The sequence below is a fragment of the Herpailurus yagouaroundi genome, unplaced genomic scaffold (genome assembly GCF_014898765.1).
Source record: "Herpailurus yagouaroundi ecotype Mexico unplaced genomic scaffold, PumYag 77, whole genome shotgun sequence".
NCBI lineage: Eukaryota > Metazoa > Chordata > Mammalia > Carnivora > Felidae > Herpailurus > Herpailurus yagouaroundi.
The window spans coordinates 95,833,545-95,856,052 of NW_024412388.1; the positions used below are offsets into that span (position 1 = coordinate 95,833,545).

At 43.1% G+C, this 22,508-nt stretch overlaps 2 protein-coding genes across 2 annotated transcripts in view; one reads left to right on the plus strand and one right to left on the minus strand.

Annotated features, from left to right (window-relative positions):
• Positions 1-58: 58 nt before the first annotated feature.
• On the minus strand, positions 59-8,833 carry WDR77 (WD repeat domain 77). The gene is made up of 10 exons (XM_040471288.1): positions 8,597-8,833; positions 8,157-8,342; positions 7,014-7,155; positions 6,682-6,731; positions 3,804-3,874; positions 3,615-3,669; positions 3,070-3,141; positions 2,393-2,501; positions 1,775-1,843; positions 59-1,183 (listed from the first exon to the last, which is right to left on the minus strand). Exons 1-10 carry the CDS (start codon positions 8,709-8,711, stop codon positions 1,024-1,026), a joined length of 1,029 nt encoding a protein of 342 aa, XP_040327222.1. The 5' UTR covers positions 8,712-8,833; the 3' UTR covers positions 59-1,023.
• Positions 8,834-8,977: 144 nt separating this feature from the next.
• ATP5PB (ATP synthase peripheral stalk-membrane subunit b) overlaps positions 8,978-22,508 on the plus strand; it is a 15,093-nt gene continuing 1,562 nt past the window's right edge. Inside the window, exons 1-6 of the mRNA XM_040471289.1 lie at positions 8,978-9,108; positions 9,388-9,424; positions 13,336-13,481; positions 15,619-15,782; positions 16,334-16,459; positions 22,221-22,400. Of these exons, the coding sequence (XP_040327223.1) occupies positions 9,069-9,108; positions 9,388-9,424; positions 13,336-13,481; positions 15,619-15,782; positions 16,334-16,459; positions 22,221-22,400 (693 nt within the window). The 5' untranslated portion in view covers positions 8,978-9,068. The remainder of the gene's footprint in view (positions 9,109-9,387; positions 9,425-13,335; positions 13,482-15,618; positions 15,783-16,333; positions 16,460-22,220; positions 22,401-22,508) is intronic.

The following is a 22,508-nucleotide window of genomic DNA, read 5'->3' on the forward strand; positions in this document are numbered from 1 at the left end:
TAGAAGACGAACACCCTGATGCCTCACGTAAGTGAGATGTGTCCAACTGCACATAACACACACTTCAAAAGACAGGCCAGCAAAGCCTAAACTTTTTATTTCACCAACCAGTATTTCTGATTCTCTGATGCTGCATTTAAAATCTTCGGAGTCCACAAAAACAGCATTCAGACTTCCTATATCCAGAGAAAGGGATCCAGAGGCCAGGAGAGGTCAGGCCCCAAGCTGTTTGGGGGTGGGAGATGTGGCACGTTTCTCTGCAAGCCTGGGTGTTTTTCACTTAACCGAAATGCCTTTAAGCTCTGTACGACCCCCCAACTTTTTCCATGGAATCTACAACAGGAAAACACTCATCTTTCATACACACAACTCCACGAGGGGTGGGGAGCATTACACAGGCACCAGCCAAAAAATGTATCTTTGAGTCAGTTTCACGGCAAGGAGATGTGCAAAACTATGATGCGTGTTCTGGCTCTTCCTCAAGGTGAGTCGGGCAAGAGTTTTGTGGATGGAAGCATTGCCCATGAGAAAGGTAGATTAAGTTTTATAAAAAATAAAGTTGCTTCTATCTCCATGAGTAGTATATAAGCTGCTTCCAAGAATCCAGGGATGCCCACATCCCACATTCCATCTAGCCACGGCCAATTCCTCATGCACAGCTACATAGGAAGCATAAAACCCTTTTGTGAACTTTTTGGGGGGTTTTTTGGTTTTTGTTTTTTTTTTTGGTGGGGGAAGGACTTGGGAAAGACATAAGATGGATTTTAATTCCCCCCCACCACCAAAAACTATGCATCTACACACACACTCAGACACACATACATATCCAATTTTAGGAAAGTTTTTCTTCCCTGGGACTACAGGATCCCAGAATCCAGCCTTCCTTGGCCTGAGAGCCAATGCCTATTAACTGCCCAGATCTAGTGTATCAACATAGTGTATAAGGCTCCTGTGTGGTCTCACAGACTGAGAGGGCAGGGCAAAGGGAGTGGTTACTCATGGGGGATTTGTTTTTTGTCTTATCTACTCAGCAACACTCTTAGGTCCAAGGGCTGGGAGAGGCTCCGTGGGCACGATGTGGTGGGTGACCTGATGGTCCCAGCCCACTGTGGTAAGGAGGGAGTGATTGAGCGGGGACCACGTAGCATCTCTCACAAAGTCTCTGTGGGCTCGGCTTCTAAACCTAGAAGAGAAAAAAGGAAAGTATGGGCACGGTGAGAACGAGGAGAAAGCAGGCTTGGAGAAAAGAGAGAATCCAACACATCCAGGGCACCTTTTTGGGATGTGTTATACAAACTTCACCAGATGTGTGGCCTTGTCACCAGGATAGAGTGTAATCATCCAGAGAACTTCATCGACCCTTCAATCCAGCACCCTAACTTCATGAAGAAATGGTGGCTACAGCAAGGGTAGTAACATGGGCCAGGATCAGAGAGCACATCATGGCAAAGAAGGCAGTATAATTCAGGGACTCTGGTGCCTTTCACTGCGCAGCAGGTTGCATCTCATATACGTGTTCTTCGCGTGAAAAGGGTAGACTGCCCCCTTCTGGGAGACAGCTGGAACACCAGACTTGGAAATCCCACCGACCACCACACCCCTCCTCTACCAGGGCCAGTTGTGAGCCAGCACTGGGGACGGGGAGCCGGTCGGTGTCAGCCTGCTCCCATCACCCAGCCCCCTTGAGAGAGACAGTGCATGGAGACAGAAAGGACCCAGCCACCCTCCGCTCTTGTCCCCGATTCCCGGTCACAGGATCCCACTTCACACTTACACCTCGGAAAGGCCCGAGTCCAGCACAGCAAGTGAGCAGTCCTCACTGACAGAGGCCAGGAAGGGAGAGCTAGGAGAGCAAGGGGGCGGGGGGCGGTTATGAGAGGTAAAGCCATGGTTCCAAGACAAATCCTACCTGGTTTGCCCTCAACCCCCACCCCAAAGTAACCCAGAGGAGGTGGCCTGATCCCCACCTCAGGTTAAGGTCTGGCTACCACTCAAGTCCACATTACAAGTTGCAGGGAAGGATGAGGGAAATGGAGCAAGCCGGGGTTGACCATCATCCCGGCAACTAACCACCCCATCTAGGCCCTCCCTGCAGCTTCAGCAATAACCCAGAAACACAGGCTTTCCCAACCACACAGTCCCAGAAGCCCACGATATTCATCATTTTGGGTGTTGTGCAGGAACAAGACCCTATTTTAGCCATGTGAACACAAGACCATGCTACCCAAAAAAGGACTATGGTCTTAAGAGATCTTTCGTGTTCTGAAACCTTAATTAGAGCACCGTCTGCTTTAAGGAATGACCTAATCAGCTAATGCTTTGCAAACATAAGCACTCCCCGTGTGCAGTTCCCATTCACACCCACCAGGCCCCTGGGAACAAAGGACAGTACCTGTGTGGGGAGAACACCAGTCCAGTGACACACTGGGAGTGGACAGCTGAGCTGAGGGCACACCTTGCACTCTTGGTGTCCACAAGGGAGATGGTCCCACTCTCATCACCTAGAGAAAAGAGGGAGCCCATCACAGTGGGTAAGAGCATGGGCCCTGGCGTCAGCCAGACCTGGATCTGAATGCTAGTTCCTCAAGCTTGCACAAGCTAACCATTCTGAGCATCAGTTTCTTCTTTTGTAAAGTAGGGATCGTTAGTCACTGGTAGTTGCTGAAAATTAATGAATGAGGTAGTTATTATTTCAACCACAGGCTATGTCACCACACGCACAGCCTCATCACCACAAGAGCACGAGAGTGAGCCCTATTCTGCAAGAGAAGTCCCTATATAGCAATCCACTTGTTTTGTACTCCACTGACTTGCAGCCAAGCCCGGAATATAGGAGCTGGAATGCACAATCAGCAATCAAATCTACCAGGAAAAAAGTCGTCATGTTTTTTTTTTTTCCCAAAGCCAAATGAAAACCACTTCTGAATCATCCCGCCTTATCACTGGCATAATACAGGTGATGCCCAAGTGCGCTGCTGAGATTGTGCAGCTGGAGCCTTGTGCGTTACAGGGTCAGCGTGCCCTCGTCCTCCCCCTTCCTGGCGTAAAAATGTGGTGTGACAGGCTTACCAAAGACAAAGACTTCACTCTGCTGAGGATGCCAAGCCAAGGAGGTAGGTAGGTAGCCAGAGGCAGTGCAGCCTGCAGAGAGAAGAGGGCTCTGAAATAAGACTCAGAGCCTAGCTCTGTGAAGAAGCTTCTCAAACGAAGTCACTCTAAGTCCCAGAAGCACCTTTATTCGCCTTCCCAAACCCTGTGAAGACAGTTGTGTCCTTGCCCTTGACCCTCAAAACCTCATTGATCCCTCAGCCTCCTGCCCTTTCTGGACGGACCCGAGTCACAGGCAAGTTTCAGGCATAAAGCATGAAGAGAACAATTCTGGCCCCTCTGTCCACCCGTCCCAGGAATGGAATCGGCCACCCACAAGCCTACCCTTCCTTTTGGTCCCCACTGCACAAAATGGAATCAATAGAACCTCAGAGGGAAAGAGAGTGATTACGTCCCCTATGTCACAATGACTGAGGATCTGGTGACTGTGCCTTTGTCTCTCGCCAAGGAAGCCTCTGCCAGGTGGGTTGCTAGTATACCCTCCCACCACCGGCTCTCAGACTCACCCATCTGTGATGCTGGCTTGGGACAGCGGGTATCCCAGAGTAAAATTCTGTTGTCCTAGAAGGAGGAGGGATGGAAAAAAGGCTTCACAATCCCCAAAGCAGCTGCCGGCCAGGTGTCCACTCTAGACTTGTGGCCAGAGGTTTGAGTGTGGTTAGGAAGTGGGGAGGGAAGGAGAGGCTGTATCTCACCTCACTGCATGAAAGGAACACGGAATCCTTGTGGGGAGAGGCGGCGACACAGGTGACCTGCCCGGAGTGAGCTGTGAAGGAGAGAGAAAGCGAAGTAGGACAGAGCAGAAGCTGGACGCATTACTACCGAGCAGCCCAGATACTACCGAGGGAGGTGTGAGAAACGGGCCTGGTCTCAGGATTCGACTTAACCCGTTCTGTGAGAGATTTTGGATTAGACAAAACCCCGGAGAAAATGTTGGTGGAGTTACAGAACCTAAAAAGGCTTGGGGGAGAAAAATGAATTAGTAAAGACAAGAAAGTGGAATTAGGGGCTGAGCAAGAAGCATGAAGGAATGTACACCCCAGAACAGCAACTGTATTCTGCTGTGTAGCACACACACACCTCCAGGTAACACAGAGCCTTTCAAGGGATTTCTAGACGCTGCTACTTTTAGGGAAGTAAACTTTTCCGATGTTCTCTTTCCTGAAATCGAACCGAGAAGCTGCCGCAGTCTGCCCGTGCCCCTTGCCTCCCTCCGCTCTCACATTCCCGTTTTCCCAGGCGTAGAAGGCACACGTACCTCTTGGCCGTCCCACACCTCACCATGGCACGATGCCTAGGGGTACAAAACCCACAGGGGTACAAAACCCCAAAAGGGGCTTTTCCCTAAGAACCAGAGAGTAAACAAAAGAGCACCTGGGTAAAATCCAGTGGAGGGGCTGGCCCCGTTTCACCGGACCACAAACCACAACACACGAGCACCAGGGTGGCTCTGGGACTTATCTCTGTTTCTGCCTAACAATGACAATTTTGAAAAATATGGCAAACGCTTGTGGTGAGGACACATCTGACAAGTCTAACTGAACCTAAAAACGAAGTCGGACTTTTTCTGACAGGAAGTGAAGTCTAACTTGGCCAGCTGGCATAACAGTGCTGATTGGTTTTTAGCCAGTTAGGTTATTTGGTAGATATTTTACATATTGAAGAGGCTTAATCTCCAAGTCCAAAATTTTGACAAACATATCCTTGAAACCAGTACACAATAAATGACCAGAAATTACTTCCTTTGCAACTGTTTAAACTTAAATTAGTTGCCAATATCAAAACGTGTGAGAGGGTAATTTTTTGAAAAATTTTCAGGCCGACACGCTAAAAATTCTGAAGATCGCTGCTATGTGTTAATTACAGGCTGTGGAAACCACCTACTATAATGGCATCTGACCAGATTACCTGAAGTGGTCTGAATATGGCTCTGCCCCAACACAGGAGAATGTAATCAAACCACCTTCCATAGTTCTTTCCTTGCCCTAGATTCCATAGAAAGCCAACACAATGACAAAGGATTGTTCAAGTGAAAGCAAAGCTCAGACACAAGCACCGTGGGAAAGTATAAAAGATAAAGAAGACGTAGGGTAGTTCTATTTTAACTTTTTGAGGAACTTCCACACTGTGGAGAATGGGTGATGGGCACTGAGGAGGGCACGTGTTGGGATGAGCACTGGGTGCCATACGTAAGCGATGAATCACGGGAATCTACCCCCAAAACCGAGCACACTACATACACTTTATGTTAGCTAAACTGACAATAAATTATATTAAAAAAAAAAAAAAGATACTATGTAGTGCCTCTGCCCTCAGGGGATTTGCAATTCAGACAAAAATACAAAGAACTAATGAAAAAAGCTGAACAGAGGAAGTCCTGAAAGAGTTAGCACAGACCAGGAAAACCCCTCGTGGGCCTAAGAAACAAAAGGCACACGTAACAGACTCCAGCACCAGCATTTTAACATTATTTGACTGTTTACGGGCCTTGGACCCTGAAGGTCCAGGATGTGTATGAGTTTGACTTTGCTTTGGCACATAGTGAATCACGCACTCCAAAGTTAGAATTGGCAGGGAAAGGCCCTTAGCCATTGAATGAACATCTCTTAGCCACACACACATTAATGCTCTACTCGTTATCTTCGTGAAGATGTCATCTTCATGAAGAATGGCTCTCAGAACAAAGTCAACTGGTATTGCTATTAATGAAAGTAAGCAGAAAAAGTAACATTAATACGAAGTGATGGTTCTCACCAGAAAAACACAACTTTTGTGGAAGTGAATACTCAAAAGCTCGAGATTCCCACATCTCAGGTTTATACTTGGAGAAGGCCAAGGATCTACTATGCTTGGGTTTAATTAGAGCAGTATGTATGAAGGGAGAGTGACAGAAGGGCTTGAATGCCAGGACAAGAAAAGGGGATGTTAATCCACAAGTCACAGAAACCACAAAAGATGAGGGACTACAGGTGGAGAGATGAGGTGAGTACCACCATCTATGCGAGGTAAAGCCTGAAAACAAAACGCATCAGAAATGGAAAGCAAGAGGGCGCCTGGGTGGCTCAGTCGGTTAAGCATTGACTTCAGCTCAGGTCATGATCCCAGGTCTGTGGATTTGAGCCCCACATTGGGCTCTGCTGACAGCTCAGAGCCTGGAGCCTGCTTCAGATTCTGTGTCTCCCTCTCTCTCTCCCCATTCTCCACTCACACTGTCTCTCAAAAATAAAAAAAAATAAAAAAAAAAAAGAAAGAAAGAAATGGAAAGGAAGATCCCTGACCAAGGGGAAAAAGGTTCCAAAGAACTTGGGGACCCACGAATAGTGAGGAAGCAGGAGGGGGGAACAGGACTGAGAGGTGGAGTCCCCTGTGGCCAAGAAGATGGTGGGGCCGTTACCAGAAACAGGGAAATTCAGAAAAGGCTAGGGACAGATACTGGGGCCTGACTATAGTTTTGGAAGAAAACCATCAGGCAGAGGGCAAGGAACTGCTGCCCCTAACATCCAAAGTCAATGAGCCCAAGGGGAGAATAACAACAAAACAGCTAAGGCCAGACTGAAAAGAATGTGTACTCACCCCGGTATGAATTCAGTACCATCTGCTGGGCAAGGTCCCAAACCTTGATACTAAGAAGCAAAAGGAAACAGAGTCTTAATTTTGACCTATACTATCTACATAAAAACACGTGTTCAAACAAGAACTTCCTTTGACATGTCCTATGTCATTGCTTACTGGGCTGCTACTAAGGTCTATTCACAATAGATTGCAATATCTCTAAGAAAATCTTAATCATAATTAATCACGGGGTTCTTACAATAAGCCCAAAACGTTACTCGATGAGGCTAATAAGATAGTAAAGGAACCCAGCAGAGGTCTAAAATACAGGAGCGATAAACACAAGGACCCACCAGAAGTCTTTGCTACCGCTGACAGCTTGTGTGCCAGAGCTGAGGACACTGACAGTAGACACGATGTCATCATGCTCATACTTGCAGAACTTGCTGACAATGAGTGTCTCATTCTCATCCAGCTCCCACAATTCAACAGCACCTGTTGGGAGTGGGGTGAAGGTTGAGGGAAATGAGCATGGACAACACCAAGACAGTAACTCACGTCTAAGATTCAAGTGAATCCATTGTCACTAAACTAACAAAGTAAGCTATTGCTATAAAAGCAAAATCCATTATCATCAGAGGATTTAGCTAATTTCCAAGCCATCTGGCTTTATGCTGGCATTACTGTTTTCTTAGTTAACAATCCAGAAAATGAGGTGGGGAAAACTTCTAGAAAGACAAGGAAAGGTGGAATGACTGGCAAAATTCATTATCTGGCTTCCAGTGAGAAAACACTGGAAAATAAGTCCCAGGAGACAAGGCTAAAGTCTCCACAATCTGTGTAGCACAGAGCCCAGTGTGGTTAAATCTTCCCAATTGCTTGAACATTAGTATTTGTTGAACAACGTGCATAAATGTCTCACAGCATCTTTAAAAATATGCTGAATAACTGAATGTCTTGCACAGGGGCAGATTAAGTACAGAAAACACCCCAAAAGTTGTCTTGAATATGTAGTGCTCATGCTCAACTGTCAGAGAGGCTCAGTTTTCAATGCCCCACTTCTATGCACGCCTTCCAACACCCAAATACTGATTTTTTTTTAATATCAAAGACTCCATTGCTGAACCTGACTTTCAAAACAAAGGAAGCAAAATAAAGACATTTAAAAAGAAGAAAATGGGAAGAAATGGAAAGAGACAACACAAACTGACTTAAGCATCATCTTTAAGATCAAGATTGTCTGGGTTTGAGGAGAGATACTGGGAAGGTTACTGGAAACATAAAATGGTTCTTATCCATTCCTTAATTTTGTTAGAAATTCCCCCCATGCAATTTATAGTCTCTGAAAGGTATTTTCCCACTACACAAGAGCTCTCCTTTGGCCAATACCCTCAAGCCCCCCTAAGCACTGATTATGGAACATTAAAGATTGAGTCCAGCCCGACCAGTATCCCATCATCTATTTCACCTGTGGGGTCGAGGAGAAAGTGACTCACCTGAATCGGAAGCCACTAGGATACCTCTGTCCCCAACCCAAGTGAGGTCAGCCACTCCGGCCTCCGTCTGTACTCCAGCGGAACAGAAGCCTTCGTTGGGGGCGGCACAAGGGTCCTTGAACAACCAGAGGGAGCCAGCCCAGCAGCGGCCACTCAGGCTGGAGGCCCCGAGCAGGAGCGCCCCATCTAAGGGAAGTACGAGCTGTCAGCACGGGACTAGTGGAAGGGCTCGTCTCCATGGTGACCACATTGAACAGCACGCGGGCCGGGTCTGGGTCTGAGCTCAGGAACGCGGGGTTAAGATTGGGGACTGAACTAGGCGACGCGAGGCGGGGGTCAGGAAGGCATGCGGGGCGGGAAGGAGCGCTGGAAAGGCCAGTCCTGGGAAAGGGCATCCCGGGCAGGATGAGGGAGCTCCCAGGCCTGGGATCTTGGCTCACCAGAACGATACCGCGCAGCCTCCAACTGTCGTTCCATACAAGCGGGCGCATTAGGGGGAAGGTTCCACTCGCGGGCCGCCGAGGGCACTAGTGGGGGCGGCGTTTCCTTTCGCATCTCCACGGTTCCAACTCCAGCTTAGACCCAAACTGAACGCCCGCCCGAGACAGCTCCGGCAGTCCCCACGTGGTGCCCCTCTGGGCCTCCGCCCCTCTCCGCAAGCTACGGTCACTCTACATCTCGCGAGAATTGCTTGTACGGTTCCCTTTCGCAGCCGGCTGCGCTCTGGCAAAAGGGTCTCCGCGTTCCGTGCCTCTTATCGCGAGAAAAAAAATCCGAGGCCAGTTAATGGCCAGAGGACGCAACGTTGTGTTCTCGCGAGACTTGTGAGCGACCATCTTGCTCCCGCCCCTGACCGTGTCTCTTGCCCGGGTCACTAGGACGCGGAGAGTGCTGCGTGGACCCTCGCTGACTATGCTGTCCCGGGTGGTGCTTTCTGCGGCCGCTGCAGCGGGTGAGCCGTCTAGACCCTAGTCCGGGCTATCAGGATGATTGCAAAGGAATGCGTCTAGGATTCCATGGGAAGGGTGGGAGGAAATGGGGTGTAGAAAGGCGCAGCAAGACTTGGGCCTGAGTGAGAAATGAATTACGTCTCTCGTAAGGGGAGCGTGGGAGTCCCGGGGGACAGGAAAGAGGAGTCCATGGTCTTAGTGGGCAGGCCTCGCGGGGACCGAGGGAGGGTCAGATGAGATTTCACCTTGACCTTGCTGACCTGCGCCTTGTTTCTGTGTAGCCCCCCGTCTGAAGAACGCAGCCTTCCTCGGTCCAGGGTAAGTAGGAGAGGTGTAATACTGCCCTTCGTCCTTGTTTTATCACCTCGTTTCATGTCTCTGTAACCCCCTTTTAGCTTTAGGCCTGAAGTTACCCTCTTTAGGTAATTTTGAAAAGCTTAAAGCCTCATTCAAACATTTGTGTTGTTCTAACCGCCTGGAACATTGTGTCATCTCACGGCAAAGATTAATAGGCTAAGCGATGTGTTCTAACTAAGCTGGAAACTGGTGTTTGGTGTCTTCTAAGCCCCGCCCCTTTCCCTTCTGACCTTCAGCTAGAGGTAGCTGCCACAGTCCACAGCCGGAGTCGGAGTTGATAGATTGCATACCCAAAAACGAGTTCTGTTAAATAAAAGAAGAATGTTGTTTTCAGTCTCTCCCAGATTCCAACTTTTACTACCAAATCTTAAGAGTCAGAGAAATCATTCGTTCAGTAAATGTCTTCCTACCTACATAACCAAAGATAGAAAAATGAGGAAGGCTAACTAACTTGGTTTTGTGGAGCTCAGTCTTCTAGAGAAGACAGTGGTAGAGAGTAATGGTTTAGAGCAAAGATTCTAAAGCTAGAACATGATACACCTGGTTCCTCCACTTGTGATGCTGTGTGACTGCAATTTCCTCATCTGCAAAATGGAGATAATAGTACATTGTGGGTTATGAGAACTAAGAGACTTGGTTCCTGTGAAACTCTAAGAACAGTGCTTGATACATAGTATGTGATTAGTGTTACCGTCTGTCACTCATGTTTCATAAAACATGTCAGTTTTCTTTGGAATTTCTTTTTGCTTCCCGACTTAGTCCTAAATCTTGCCAGATTTGATAGCTATTTGTGCCTTGAAAAAATGGCTTTAATCCATCTGTCATTTTTGCGTGTGCAATAAAGTGAGGCTATAATTGCGTCTAGCTTATCAGAAAAAAAGATTCCATATGGACAAGTTAACAAGTCATTGTAAAAGAAGTCATAAATAAAATAACTGTATATAAGATATAGGGAACATCCTTGATTTCTCCTTCCACATCCCATATTTAATTCATTCAACAAGGCCCTTCCTCCAGATTTTATCTGGACTCTTGTTTTTTTCACTACCACTGCTACTGAAGTATGAACCACTGTCAACTTTCACCTGGTCTATTTCAGTAGTCTCTCCGTTCTTGTCCTGTTACAACCTGTTCTCACAGTAGCCTTAAGGATTACATGACCCCCACTCCTCCCCCCAGTCCCAACAAAACCCTCCAGAGCTCCCCATCCCACTGAAATAAAATTCAGAGTTACCATAACGCAGAAGATCCAACATGAATTGATCTCATCCTCCCTCTCGATTTATCTCTTTATATTCTCTTTTTAGCACACTCTCCAGCCATGCTGGCCTTCTCGCTGTTCCTTTGAAAATTGCCAAGCTTACTGTTGCCTCGGGTCTTTGTACTTGTTCTCTCTTTTCCCCAGGTCATTGACTCATGTGTCGTCTGACCTCCTACCAAAAAAGCCTTTTGCACTGCATTGCTCCCTAGCTCCTTACCTTACCCCACCCCATTTTTCTTCATAGACTTTCAGTGCCTGAAATTGTATGTGGACCTACACACTCATACGTTCCACAACCCCACTAGAATGTGAAGGCTGGGACCTTGTCTGCTCATTGCTGTACTGCCAACACCTGACATAAGGATGACTGAATGTGAGATTGGGGAGGCCTCTATAAAGGATATGCTTGAAATGTTGTGAAGGCTGCTTGGGCTTGGCAGCCGTTTAGTGAAAGACATACCAGGCAGAAGGAGCAGCATGAGGCATGTTTTTGGTTTTTTTGTTTGTTTTTGAGAGCTCTGAGTAGTTCCATATGGCTAGAGGGTAGGAGAATGAAGGAAGATGATATAAAATCTGACAGGTGCTGAATCGTGTATGCTATATTAAGGAGTTTGTTTTCTGTAGGCAGGAGAGCCTATTGAAGAGTTTTAAAGTCAAATTTGCATTTTAAAAACATTGGCAGTAGCGGGGAGGAGCTAAGTTTAAGAGGTATATTTGTCGAGAAGCAGGGAGACCAGGTTTGGGATTGTTAACTGGTTTAGGCCAGAGATAATGAGGGCTTGAACTAAGGCAGTTGGGGAGAGAATTTGAGTTGGTCTGAAGCAAGTTTTATAGTTTAAACAAGCAAGTTTAAATAGTTCAAGAACTTGTTGAAGCAACTTCTATAGTTCAAGATTTAAACCACTGATTTAAATCTGGTTCTCGTCCTGGAGTAGTATTGCTCTCCGGGGACATTTTGGCAATGTCTGAAGACATTTTTGGTTGTCACCACTGGGTGGGAGAGGGGATGCTAATTGGCATCTTGTGTATAAAGGCCTTGGGGGTACTGCTAATCACTCTACAGTGTACAGAACAGCCTTCCACAGCAACAAAAAAATTGACAATAGTCCAGAAAGTCAGTAGTGGTGAGGTTGAGAAACCCCCATTTAAATGAAAGAATCTCGAGCATGATTCTCAGATTTCAAAAGTTGGTGGGCTAGCCAAGACATTGAGAGGAGAAATATTCAAAAGACAAGCAGCAAACCAACATCAATGAAATAGTATAAACGCCTACATTGCAAAGGGATAGAGGCAGAGCAGGGGGGTGGGGGACAAAAACATGTTGGGAATTTGAAGGAGACGGAGCTGACAGCATATATAAAAAGACTAGAGGATTTTATTTCATCAGAATTTTAATGAAATACCAATATACTGTAACTTCTAAAAATGCAACCTTGAGCTGTTGGAATATGAGCATAGTTTACAAACCCATGGTAATAGTACAGTGATTCAAGCCCAGTAATGGCATTTGCAGGTCTTCCATGTATATTTGGAGAACGAATGAATTGATCAAGCTGTATTTAGAGTATTATGTTCAGTTCTGTATACCTCCTTTTAGTAAATAAAACCAGACAGCTCCTTGTGGGGGACAGTTAGGATTGTGAGAGAACTGAAGATGTTTAACCCAGATGCACAAGCGTTATGTGTGTTACATAGAAAAATAACATTAGAACTAATGGATAGAGGTCTCGAGTTTGTACACAGCAGTTCAGCCAGCTTAAATTAAGACCAACATAATCTGTCCGACACTGAAAAGGCCTGTCTCACACCATGATTAGTTAGCACACCATCGCAGAGCATATTCAGAAGGGCCAAAGTCCTTGCCATCAAGGTACTCTCAACATAGTGGACCTGTACTGTAATAGCTAATCACTTACATAGAATTTTACCGTATGCTTAGCACCATTCTAAGACTTTACATAAAATCCTCACAGCAACCCTGTAAAAGCATGTTCTTTATTCCCACTTTACGGAGAGAAATCTGATTACAGAAGCTTAATCTTGCTCAAAGTCTAGTGGCACGTCTAGGATTTAAACCCAGATAATCTGGCTGCAGGGTCTATGTTATGTTTTCAGTTCCAGTAATAGACATACAAAGTGCTAGACAGATGACCTTTAAGACCTACAGAAGGGCTTCTGGTTTGGGTGGATAGTTACATAAAACTTCCAGTCAGGGTACCTGGGTGCCTCAGTCAGTTAAGCATCTTAACTTTGGCTCGGGTCATGATCTCGTGGTTCATCAGTTGGAGCCGTATGTCAGGCTCACTGCTGTCAGCGCAGAGCCCACTTCAGAGCCTCGGTCTCTCTCTCTCTGCCCCTACCCCACTTGCATGCTCTCTCTCTCAAAAATAAACAAACATTTTAAAAAACAAAACAAATTTTTTAGTTATTCACCTTTGTCACACAGCTAATTATTGAACCCTCCCCTTCCTGTTCCTGGTCTGTTCCCTTTCCATTATGACAGTGGGAAATCGCCTCTGTCCTCATCCCCATTCATTGTTTCTACTAATTGTGCGTACATTGTGTTCTTTTTAAAGAATAGGCTTTAAATTTGTATAATTGCTACCCGAAGGGTATTGCAGGCAACAAGGATCTTTCACACAGGGCAGCCAAGCCTTGCCCCTGTACCACCTCTTCCTGAATATGGAGGAAAAGTTCGTTTTGGGCTGATCCCCGAGGAGTTCTTCCAGTTCCTTTATCCCAAAACTGGCGTAACAGGTAAGCATTTGCCCAGTGTTCGATAGTATGTTTACATGGTATGGTTTATGTGTACCTAGGATTTTAGTGGCCTCTTACCTCTTCCATATATACCCCAAAAATGAAGTCAAAAGTAAATTGTGGAAGTGATTCAATGTAACACTTTTGATTTGGTTGCTCTAACTTGTCTTTGGAGTAAATGTGTTAGGGATTTTAACTTGATTTCATAGCGTTGTGCCATTTGTTGATACACCACATTTATTAAATGCCTGCCCTATGCAGGGCATTCTTCTAGGCATACAGGGGCAAACTAAGGTGCCTGCCATCATGGAACACGTGTTCTGTTATAGGACAGACAGTAAAGAAATGAGTAGTTGTATAAGGTATTGTCAGTTAGTGGAAGAACTATGGATTGAAATAGAGCTAGGTAAGATCATAGAGATTATTAAATTGCATATATAAGAATTAAAACAGAAATTGGGCCATATTAGGTTTTTCCCTTTTAAAAAGGCATAAACTATTCTGAGATCTTACATTTTTATAATGCAGTATTCTTTCACTTACGTTATTTAATCCTTAATAACAGTCCTGTAAGAACTTTTTATTTCACAGAAGAACTAGCAAATAAAGAATTTGCTGACATTTATTCTGTCTTTAGTGACTGAGTTGGACTTACACCCAGGGTCTCCAATTCAGTGTTTACTTTTACTTTTTTACTTTTACTGCAGTGCCTTTCTTGCTACAACTACTGGTGTGACTGTGGAACATAGGAAACCAAAGTTTTTTGGGTTTTTTTGTTTGTTTGTTTTGTTTTAACCCTCCAGGGAGTGGCCTAAAATAGCATTTCTGTACCTGAATTTGCAAGAAACATTAGGGTCCTCAGATCCCCATAGGTGATAAAAAACATTACATATGAATAGGCTTTTTCGCAAATTCATACTTAAAATTTTTGATTTGCACTCAGGGCACCTGGGTAGCTCAGTTGGTTGAGCATCCAGCTTCAGCTCATTTCATGATCTCATAGTTCATGAGTTCAAGCCGAACATTGGGCTCACTGCTGTCAGCGCAGAGCCCACTTAAGATCCTCTGTCCCCTTCTCTCTGCCCCTCCCCCACTTGTGCGCTCTCAAAAATAAGAAAAACATTAGATAAAATTTCTGATTCACAGTCAGATTTAAAGTTTGTATACTGGAGTGGCATCTGAGTGCTTCAGTCAGTTAAGCGTCTAACTCTTGATTTCTGCTGAGGTTATGATCTCACTGTTTCTAGGAGCTCCCTGCTGACAGTGAAGAGCCTGCTTGGGATTCTCTCTCCCTCTTTTTCTGTCCCACGTGGGCATGCATGCACACTCTCTCAAAATAAATAAACTTAAAAAAAATAAAATTTATATATTGGAGGCAAATATTTTTTAAAAAAGGAACTGTTGAAATTTTTTTCAGGAAAATGGATAAAATACATTTTAGACTATAACCGTTTTATTTTCATAATACATCCTAACATTCTCTGGTACTAGTGTTGCTCAGAAAAACTGTAAAATGCTGCCCTAAAGCCTGCTTTGTCCTTGTCTCGCATGTTTTGAGGCATAGCAGAAGATCCTAAAGAGACATACATCATGCTTTTGTGTCCTTTCAGAACTCATGTCCTGGTTAAAGAAAAAGATAGCTATGTTTGTAGCATTGCAATTAGGTGCTGTAAGAATTGAGAATCCTGCAATTTATTTAATTCATACAGCTTTTATATTGGGTTCTTTTTGCTTATTTCCAGTGTCTGTTTCCTATTCAATATAAAGAAATAGTATATTTGCCGCACAAATTACTTCTGGAAGTAACCTGATGTTTAGGTTTGTTAAGCAGTTGTGCTAGGCACTTTACATACATTATTTCTCAGTTTCATCCACCCTGTGAAGAAGGTACCATTCCCATTTTACAGATGAGGAAACTAAATTCAGAGATTATTAATACGTGTTATAGAGTCCGATTTCCTGGAGTCCACATCCTTATTCTTTCAACTCTACCATATGGCTCCTCAGGGCAGGGTCATCTTTAAATCCAGTTATCTTAAATCATTATATAATACCTTCAACTAATAAAATGCAGAGGTTTTTGTCTTCCCTTTCAGATACAGTATATCCATCATAAAATAACTTTTCTTTCTTTTAGGACCCTATGTGCTTGGAACTGGGCTTATCTTATATTTTCTGTCCAAAGAAATATATGTGATCACTGCAGAGACCTTTACTGCCATATCAACAATAGGATTGCTTATCTATGTAATTAAAAAATATGGTGCCTCTGTTGGAGAATTTGCTGATAAACTCAATGAGGTAAGAATCATAAACCTTATTTCTCAATTTAGATTGTGCTGAAAGCATCAATGCTGGGCGCCTGGGTGGCTCAGTCGGTTAAGCATCCAACTTTGGCTCAGGTCATGTTCTCACAGTTCATGACTTCAAACCCTGCGTCAGGCTCTGTGCTTGCTCTCTCTTTCTCTCTCTCAAAAATAAACAAACATTAAAAAAAATTGAAAGCATCAATGCCATCAAGTGATGTTTCTGATGTTAATGTTAATGTTAACAAGAAGTGAATTTAATTATAATGAGGAAAATTGTGTTAATGCTAGTTACTAATTTGAGATAAATTTTTTTAAATCTACCAAACTTTCTCCAGTTTTTCCAGTTTTGTTCATTCAGCAGGATGTTGTGTAACTATTGTGGGCAATTATTTTTAAGAATTTGTGCATTTTTTCCTGTATCTGTATGTCTCTTTGTGGGTGTTTTCACAAATGAAGAATATAACTTTGAAGAAGCATGAAATGAAGCTATTCTTGTTATCCTTTATGCTTTCATTGATCTTTGTTGTAAAATTATAATTGCAGCAAAAAATTGCCCAACTAGAAGAGGTGAAACAGGCTTCCATCAAGCAGATCCAGGATGCAATTGATATGGAAAAGTCACAGCAAGCACTGGTTCAAAAGCGCCATTACCTTTTTGATGTCCAGAGGGTAGGTTTCAGAACCTCCTAAGGAGAATGGTTACTCGTTTGTGTGCATTTAAAACAAAAATTAGAATCTCTTATGAGGAATGGTTGAATATGTTGAACATATTTTATTAAGAAAAGAGATTTGGGTGGGGGTTGGCAATTACAGCTATTTAGATATTCAATATCTGTCAAATGGATAAATAATTAGAATTACTACTCTAAAATTAAAAGTTATAAAAGAACATATTTTGGATCCACACAGAAGGGAAAGTAGTTATTAAATTATAGCTGACTAAAAAATGGTATTCGCTCTCTAAGGCCATAGGCAAAGTACGTGCTCTGTGTTTCATATAGGCTTGCTGTGAGGAAATCTGATACCTTATATTCCAGTTTACAAAGCAAATTCAGAAAACAGTGGAACTTTTTACTACAGTCAAGGCATCATTAGATGCTAAACTACTTAGTTTCTGGAACATTTTTGGAACACGTTCAAGTATTTTTGCTTTAACAATCATATTGTTATCTCCTCTGAGCCCAGTGCTTTATGCCTGATATTTATAGTGACATGGCCTTATATTGATATTTTATGTTACAGAAGCATGTATGAAATGAAAAATGAGATACAAATATCTAAAATATTAAGGATGTAGGCCAGTATTTCTTAGTGTGGTCTCCACATGTGTCAGTCGTCTTTGGTGCAGGTTTTTGGACCCAGTCAAAGACTGGAAGCAGAATCTATGTTTTTAAAAACTGATTCATAAGGATTCTCAAGCACGTAAATGTTTAAAAACCTCAGAAAACTTTAAAACCTTTCTATACATAATTTGGATTTCAACCAGAGAATGAAATAAAATCTGACTTTTGAAGATACAGCTTTTTCATAAGACTCAAATAGGTAGTCACTACATTTCTGTTTATGAAATACTTAATAGCTCCTGATCGTCAAGGCAGGTGTTGGGAATAAAAGAAAGTCTGCCTTCATGGAGTCTGCTTTCTAGCCAGGGGTTGAGAGAATGATAGAAAAACAGTAATTGAACAGATGGGAATGCCAACTGGTAATAAGTGAGATGTAGAACAATTAACTAGGTAGGAAAGGAATAGAGTTAAAAGGAACTAATTAGAGGAAAAGAGATTTACAAGGGGGGAGTTATTTTTATCAGGCAGTCTAGAAAGATCTCTAATGTGATACTTGAACAGTGACCTGAAGAAGTGATACTTGAACAGAGACCTGAAGAACAGAGACTGCAGAAGCTATGTGGACTTCTGGGAAAATAGCGTTGCAGCAGAGGGAAGAAAAATCACAAGGGCCTACACCTGGAAACTTGTCTGGTGTAGTCCAGGAAGAGTGAGGACGCCAGTGTAGCTGAAGAGGAATGAGTGAGGAGGAGAAAATGTAGCAAAGTAGATAGTGGTCAGGGGCTGGATCAGGTAAAGTTTTGTAGGCTTCTCTATGGACTTTGTCCTCTGAATGAGAAAGTCATTGAAGCTTTTAAGTTGAGGAGTAATACAGTCCCACTTTTGTTGAAGTGTCACTCTGATTGCTTTGTTGGCAAATAGCCTTCAGTCTTGTAACACTGGTTTGAAATGCCTACAAGTTAGCCAAGTACAGTTGTTAGGTACAGACCATTGGATGTAGGAGTCTGGAATTTATGGGGAGGATTCTAGGCTGGAGATTGGGGAGGTCATGAGCTGACAGATGGTACTTAAAATTACAAGACTAGAACATGATGAAAAGAAAAAAAAAACAAAACAAAACAGGTGAAAACAAGGACAGTGTCAATCTAGTCATCCTAGTTATGGTGAGGAAATAAAGGGCCTAAGAATTTGCTGTACATTTAGCAACATGGAGGTTCTTGGTAACCTTGGTAAGGGCTATTTTAGTAAAGTGATTGGAGTAGGTTGAAGACAAAGTGGAAAGAAGAAAGTGGAGTCAGTAAGGACAACTGTCAAAAATGTCACGGAGTTTTACTGTAATAGTGAGCAGAGAAATTAGCAGCTAGGAGGGGAGGATGTAGGAATCGAGATTTTTAAAAGATGGAAAGTATGATTACATGTTAGTGTCTGATAGAATTTAGGAGAGAGAGAAAAACTGATGCGAGAGAAGGGGAGAGAGGTTTGCTGGAGTGATGTCCTTCAGTAGGCCAGAGGGCTTGGGACATAGCGTGCAGGGGGATGGGCTGCATCCACGGTTCGGCCGCAGTTACAGAAAGGAAGGCAAGTACACGAGTATGGATTCAGGTGTACTAGGTTATGTGGTGGTAGAAGTTTGTGGAAGTTCTCTTACTGCTCCCCTTTTCTCAGTGAAGCAGGATGAAGGTCATTTGCTGAGAGTGAAAGTAGTCAAGGAAGTACCAGAGATTAGGAGAAAGAAGGCCAGGAAGATGAATGGACTAAAGAAATGTACTTAGAGGTATTAAGGTTCTACTTGAGATTAATGTCTCTGTGTAACAGGCAGATCTGTAAGGATTCACACTACAGACTAAAAGATAACAGTGTCCCTGTCACTGTTGTTGATTTGATCTTAATCTAGAGGTAGTAGGTGGTATTAGAGAAGAGAAAGGAATAAAAGATCTGTAATTTAGCAGAGGCAGTTATCATAATTTAAAGCTTACCTAATTATATACCTAGAAAACCTAAGAGAATCAACATAACTCTTTTAATAACGAAATTCGGGGCGCCTGGGTGGCATAGTCCGTTAAGCATCCTACTTTTTGATCTTGACTCAGGTCACGATCTTACAGTTTGTGAGTTCGACTCCTACATCGGGCTCTGCGCTGATGGTGTGGAGCCTGCTTGGGATTGTGTCTCTCCTCTCTGCCCCTCCCCTGCTTGTGCGTGTGCTCTTTCTCTCAAAATAAATAAATAAATGTTAAAAAATTTTAATGATCAAATTCAGTCAGCTGTTCGGGTGCAACGTTACTAAGAAACGAAATCAGTGCCCTCCGTATACAAATAGCAGTCAGTTAGAAAATACAGTGGAAGAAGATAAACCATCTAGGAAGCGATGCATCGAGTACACCTCGCTATAAAAGTACAAACTTTTTACTTCAAAAAATAGAAAATGCTCATGTGGTTTAAGGTTCTAAGAACCTTGTTCTTAGATTGGAAGACTCAATATTATAAAGACATACACTCTCCCTGCTTTAATCTCTAAATTTAACACATTCTTATAAGGAAAATACTGATAGCCTGAGGGTAGGGGATGTTGGGGCTTGGACAAATTGATTATTAATAGAAGCAGAATACCCAGGAATATTTTGGAAAAGAGAAGTAGTGAGAACCTATCCTGCCAAATATGAAAACCCATTATAAGATTATAAGAAACTATACGTAGTATGTGCATTGCATGAAAAGAAGGTCAGGGTGGTGCCACGGAAGAGAAGGTCTAAACGCTAAGGCAATTTAGACGTGCCAGTTTCATCATAGAGGGGAGAGAATTGGGTCCCTGTGTAGACATGAGGTTGGCTTCCTACCTTTTGCTTTCTACTAAAATAAATTTCAAATGACTTAAAGGTCTTTCTAAGGAATGAAACCATAAAAGTGGAAAAAGAGAACGTGAAAAAAAATACAATTCCTTTGGAGTTGGCAAAGCCTTTCTAATAAAGATAACAAAATCAGGATCTTCTGTGTGGTGACAGATGTTAACTACACTTACTCTGGTGACCATTTCACAATGAATGCAAAATACTGAATTTATGTTATATACTTGAAATTACACTTCAGTTTATAAAAATTAAATTATACCTCAGTTTAAAAAAAATCCATGGATAAAAAAGATGTATATATACACAATGGAATACTATTCGGCCATAAAAAAAAGAATGCAATCTTGCCATTTGCAACGACGTGGATAGAGTTGATAGTAGTATGCTAAGTGAAATAAGTCAGAGAAAGACAGCCTGTATGATTTCACTTGTGGGATTTAAGAAACAAAACAGGGGCGCCTGGGTGGCGCAGTCGGTTAAGCGTCCAACTTCAGCCAGGTCACGATCTCGCGGTCTGTGAGTTCGAGCCCCGCGTCGGGCTCTGGGCTGACGGCTCAGAGCCTGGAGCCTGTTTCCGATTCTGTGTCTCCCTCTCTCTCTCTCTGCCCCTCCCCCGTTCATGCTCTGCCTCTCTCTGTCCCAAAAATAAATAAACGTTGGAAAAAAAAAAAAAAAAGAAAACAAATGAGCAAAGGGGGAAAAGAGCAAGAGAGAGACAAACCAAGAAATAGACACTTAACTGTAGAAAACAAACTGGTGGTTACTGGAGAGGAGGGGGCAGGGGGTTGGGTGAAATAGGTGATGGGGATTAAGGAGGGCACTTGTGATGAGCACCGGATAATGTGCGGAAGTGTTGAATCCCTGTATTGTACACCTGAAACTAATATGCTGCATATTTATTGGAATTTAAATAAAAACTTGAGGGGCGCCTGGGTGGCGCAGTCGGTTAAGCGTCCGACTTCAGCCAGGTCACGATCTCGCGGTCCGTGAGTTCGAGCCCCGCGTCAGGCTCTGGGCTGATGGCTCAGAGCCTGGAGCCTGTTTCTGATTCTGTGTCTCCCTCTCTCTCTGCCCCTCCCCCATTCATGCTCTGTCTCTGTCCCAAAAATAAATAAACGTTGAAAAAAAAAATTAAAAAAAAAAAAAAATTGAAAGAGAATAAAAATAGAAAAACTGGAAAACTCCAGAAATTATAAGAGGAAAAGTTGTTCAATTGATCTCATAAAAATTTTACATGTACAAATTAGCATAAACAAAGTTAAATGACCAACTGGGAAGACTGTGTGTGTTCCATGTGACACAAAAGGGTAGTTACCTTAGGGGAGACCAATATCCCAGTAGAAAACTAGGCATAGGACATGGACCATTGATAAGTGAGTACATGTAAATGGTTCCTAAATATGTAAATTTTCTCCTTAGATAATGACAAAGTTCATTTTTTCTGCTTATGAGAATAGCATGAGGTAAAAGGTTTTCTAAACATCATTGGTCAGGGTTTGTGTTGCCAGTAGGAGAATGAAGTAGTACAAGTTTCTATGGAATTTGACAGTGTTGATCAGTTTAAGAGCATGGGCTTTAGAGCCTGGCTCCTTGTATTCAGATCTTGGCTTCACAGTTTATTAGCTCTGTAACCTTGGACAAGTTCCTTAGCTTCTGCCTCAGTTTGTTTACCATAAAATGGATATAGTAATAGTAACTGTCCCATGGTGTGATGATAAGACTTCATTGAATTGACACACAGTGTTTAGAACATAGTAGGTATTCAACAGATGTTATTACAATAGAGACTGACACACAAGTGCAGACATACGCAGCAGATGCAGCAATATTTGTAGTAGAAAAAAACGGGAAGCAGTCTAATCTATTAATAGAGCTTAGTTAATTAAACTGCATTATGGAACCACCAGTATGGTAGAATTCAATGTAACTTAAAATTGAGGTGGATCTACGTGTCATAATTAGTAAAAGGGATGTGTGGGTGTGTGCGCGTGCGTGCGCCTGCCTTTACCTGTATTTTGTTTATTGAATGTTTCTGGGAGGAAATACAGGATATACAGGAAGATGGTGGCCTGTGGGGGGACTGGAGGAAACTTACTGTATATACTTTCAAACATACTTTTACTGTAAATATGCTATTAGAATTTTTTTTATCACATGTGTCTCTTACTCATATTAAATAAAATAATTTTGTGTAAAGTACAAGAAAGTGGTGGGGTGTTCCGACTGGCAGAATCCGCAGAGTGGAAATGATCCTTCAACTATGCAAACAGTTTTCATCAATTCTTAATTTTGCCTCAGAATAACATTGCTATGGCACTGGAACTTACTTACCGGGAACGGCTGCATAGAGTATACAAGGAGGTAAAGAATCGCCTGGACTATCACATCTCTGTGCAGAACATGATGCGTCGAAAGGAACAAGAGCACATGATAAACTGGGTGGAGAAGCATGTGGTGCAGAGCATCTCTGCACAGCAGGTACATGATGTTCTGAAACTTCTGGAGCTGTATTCATTTCTGACGAGCCTCTGCTGATGCACTGTTAGGCTAGGAATTGCTGGTGGGGAGTCTTTTTTTTTTTTTTTT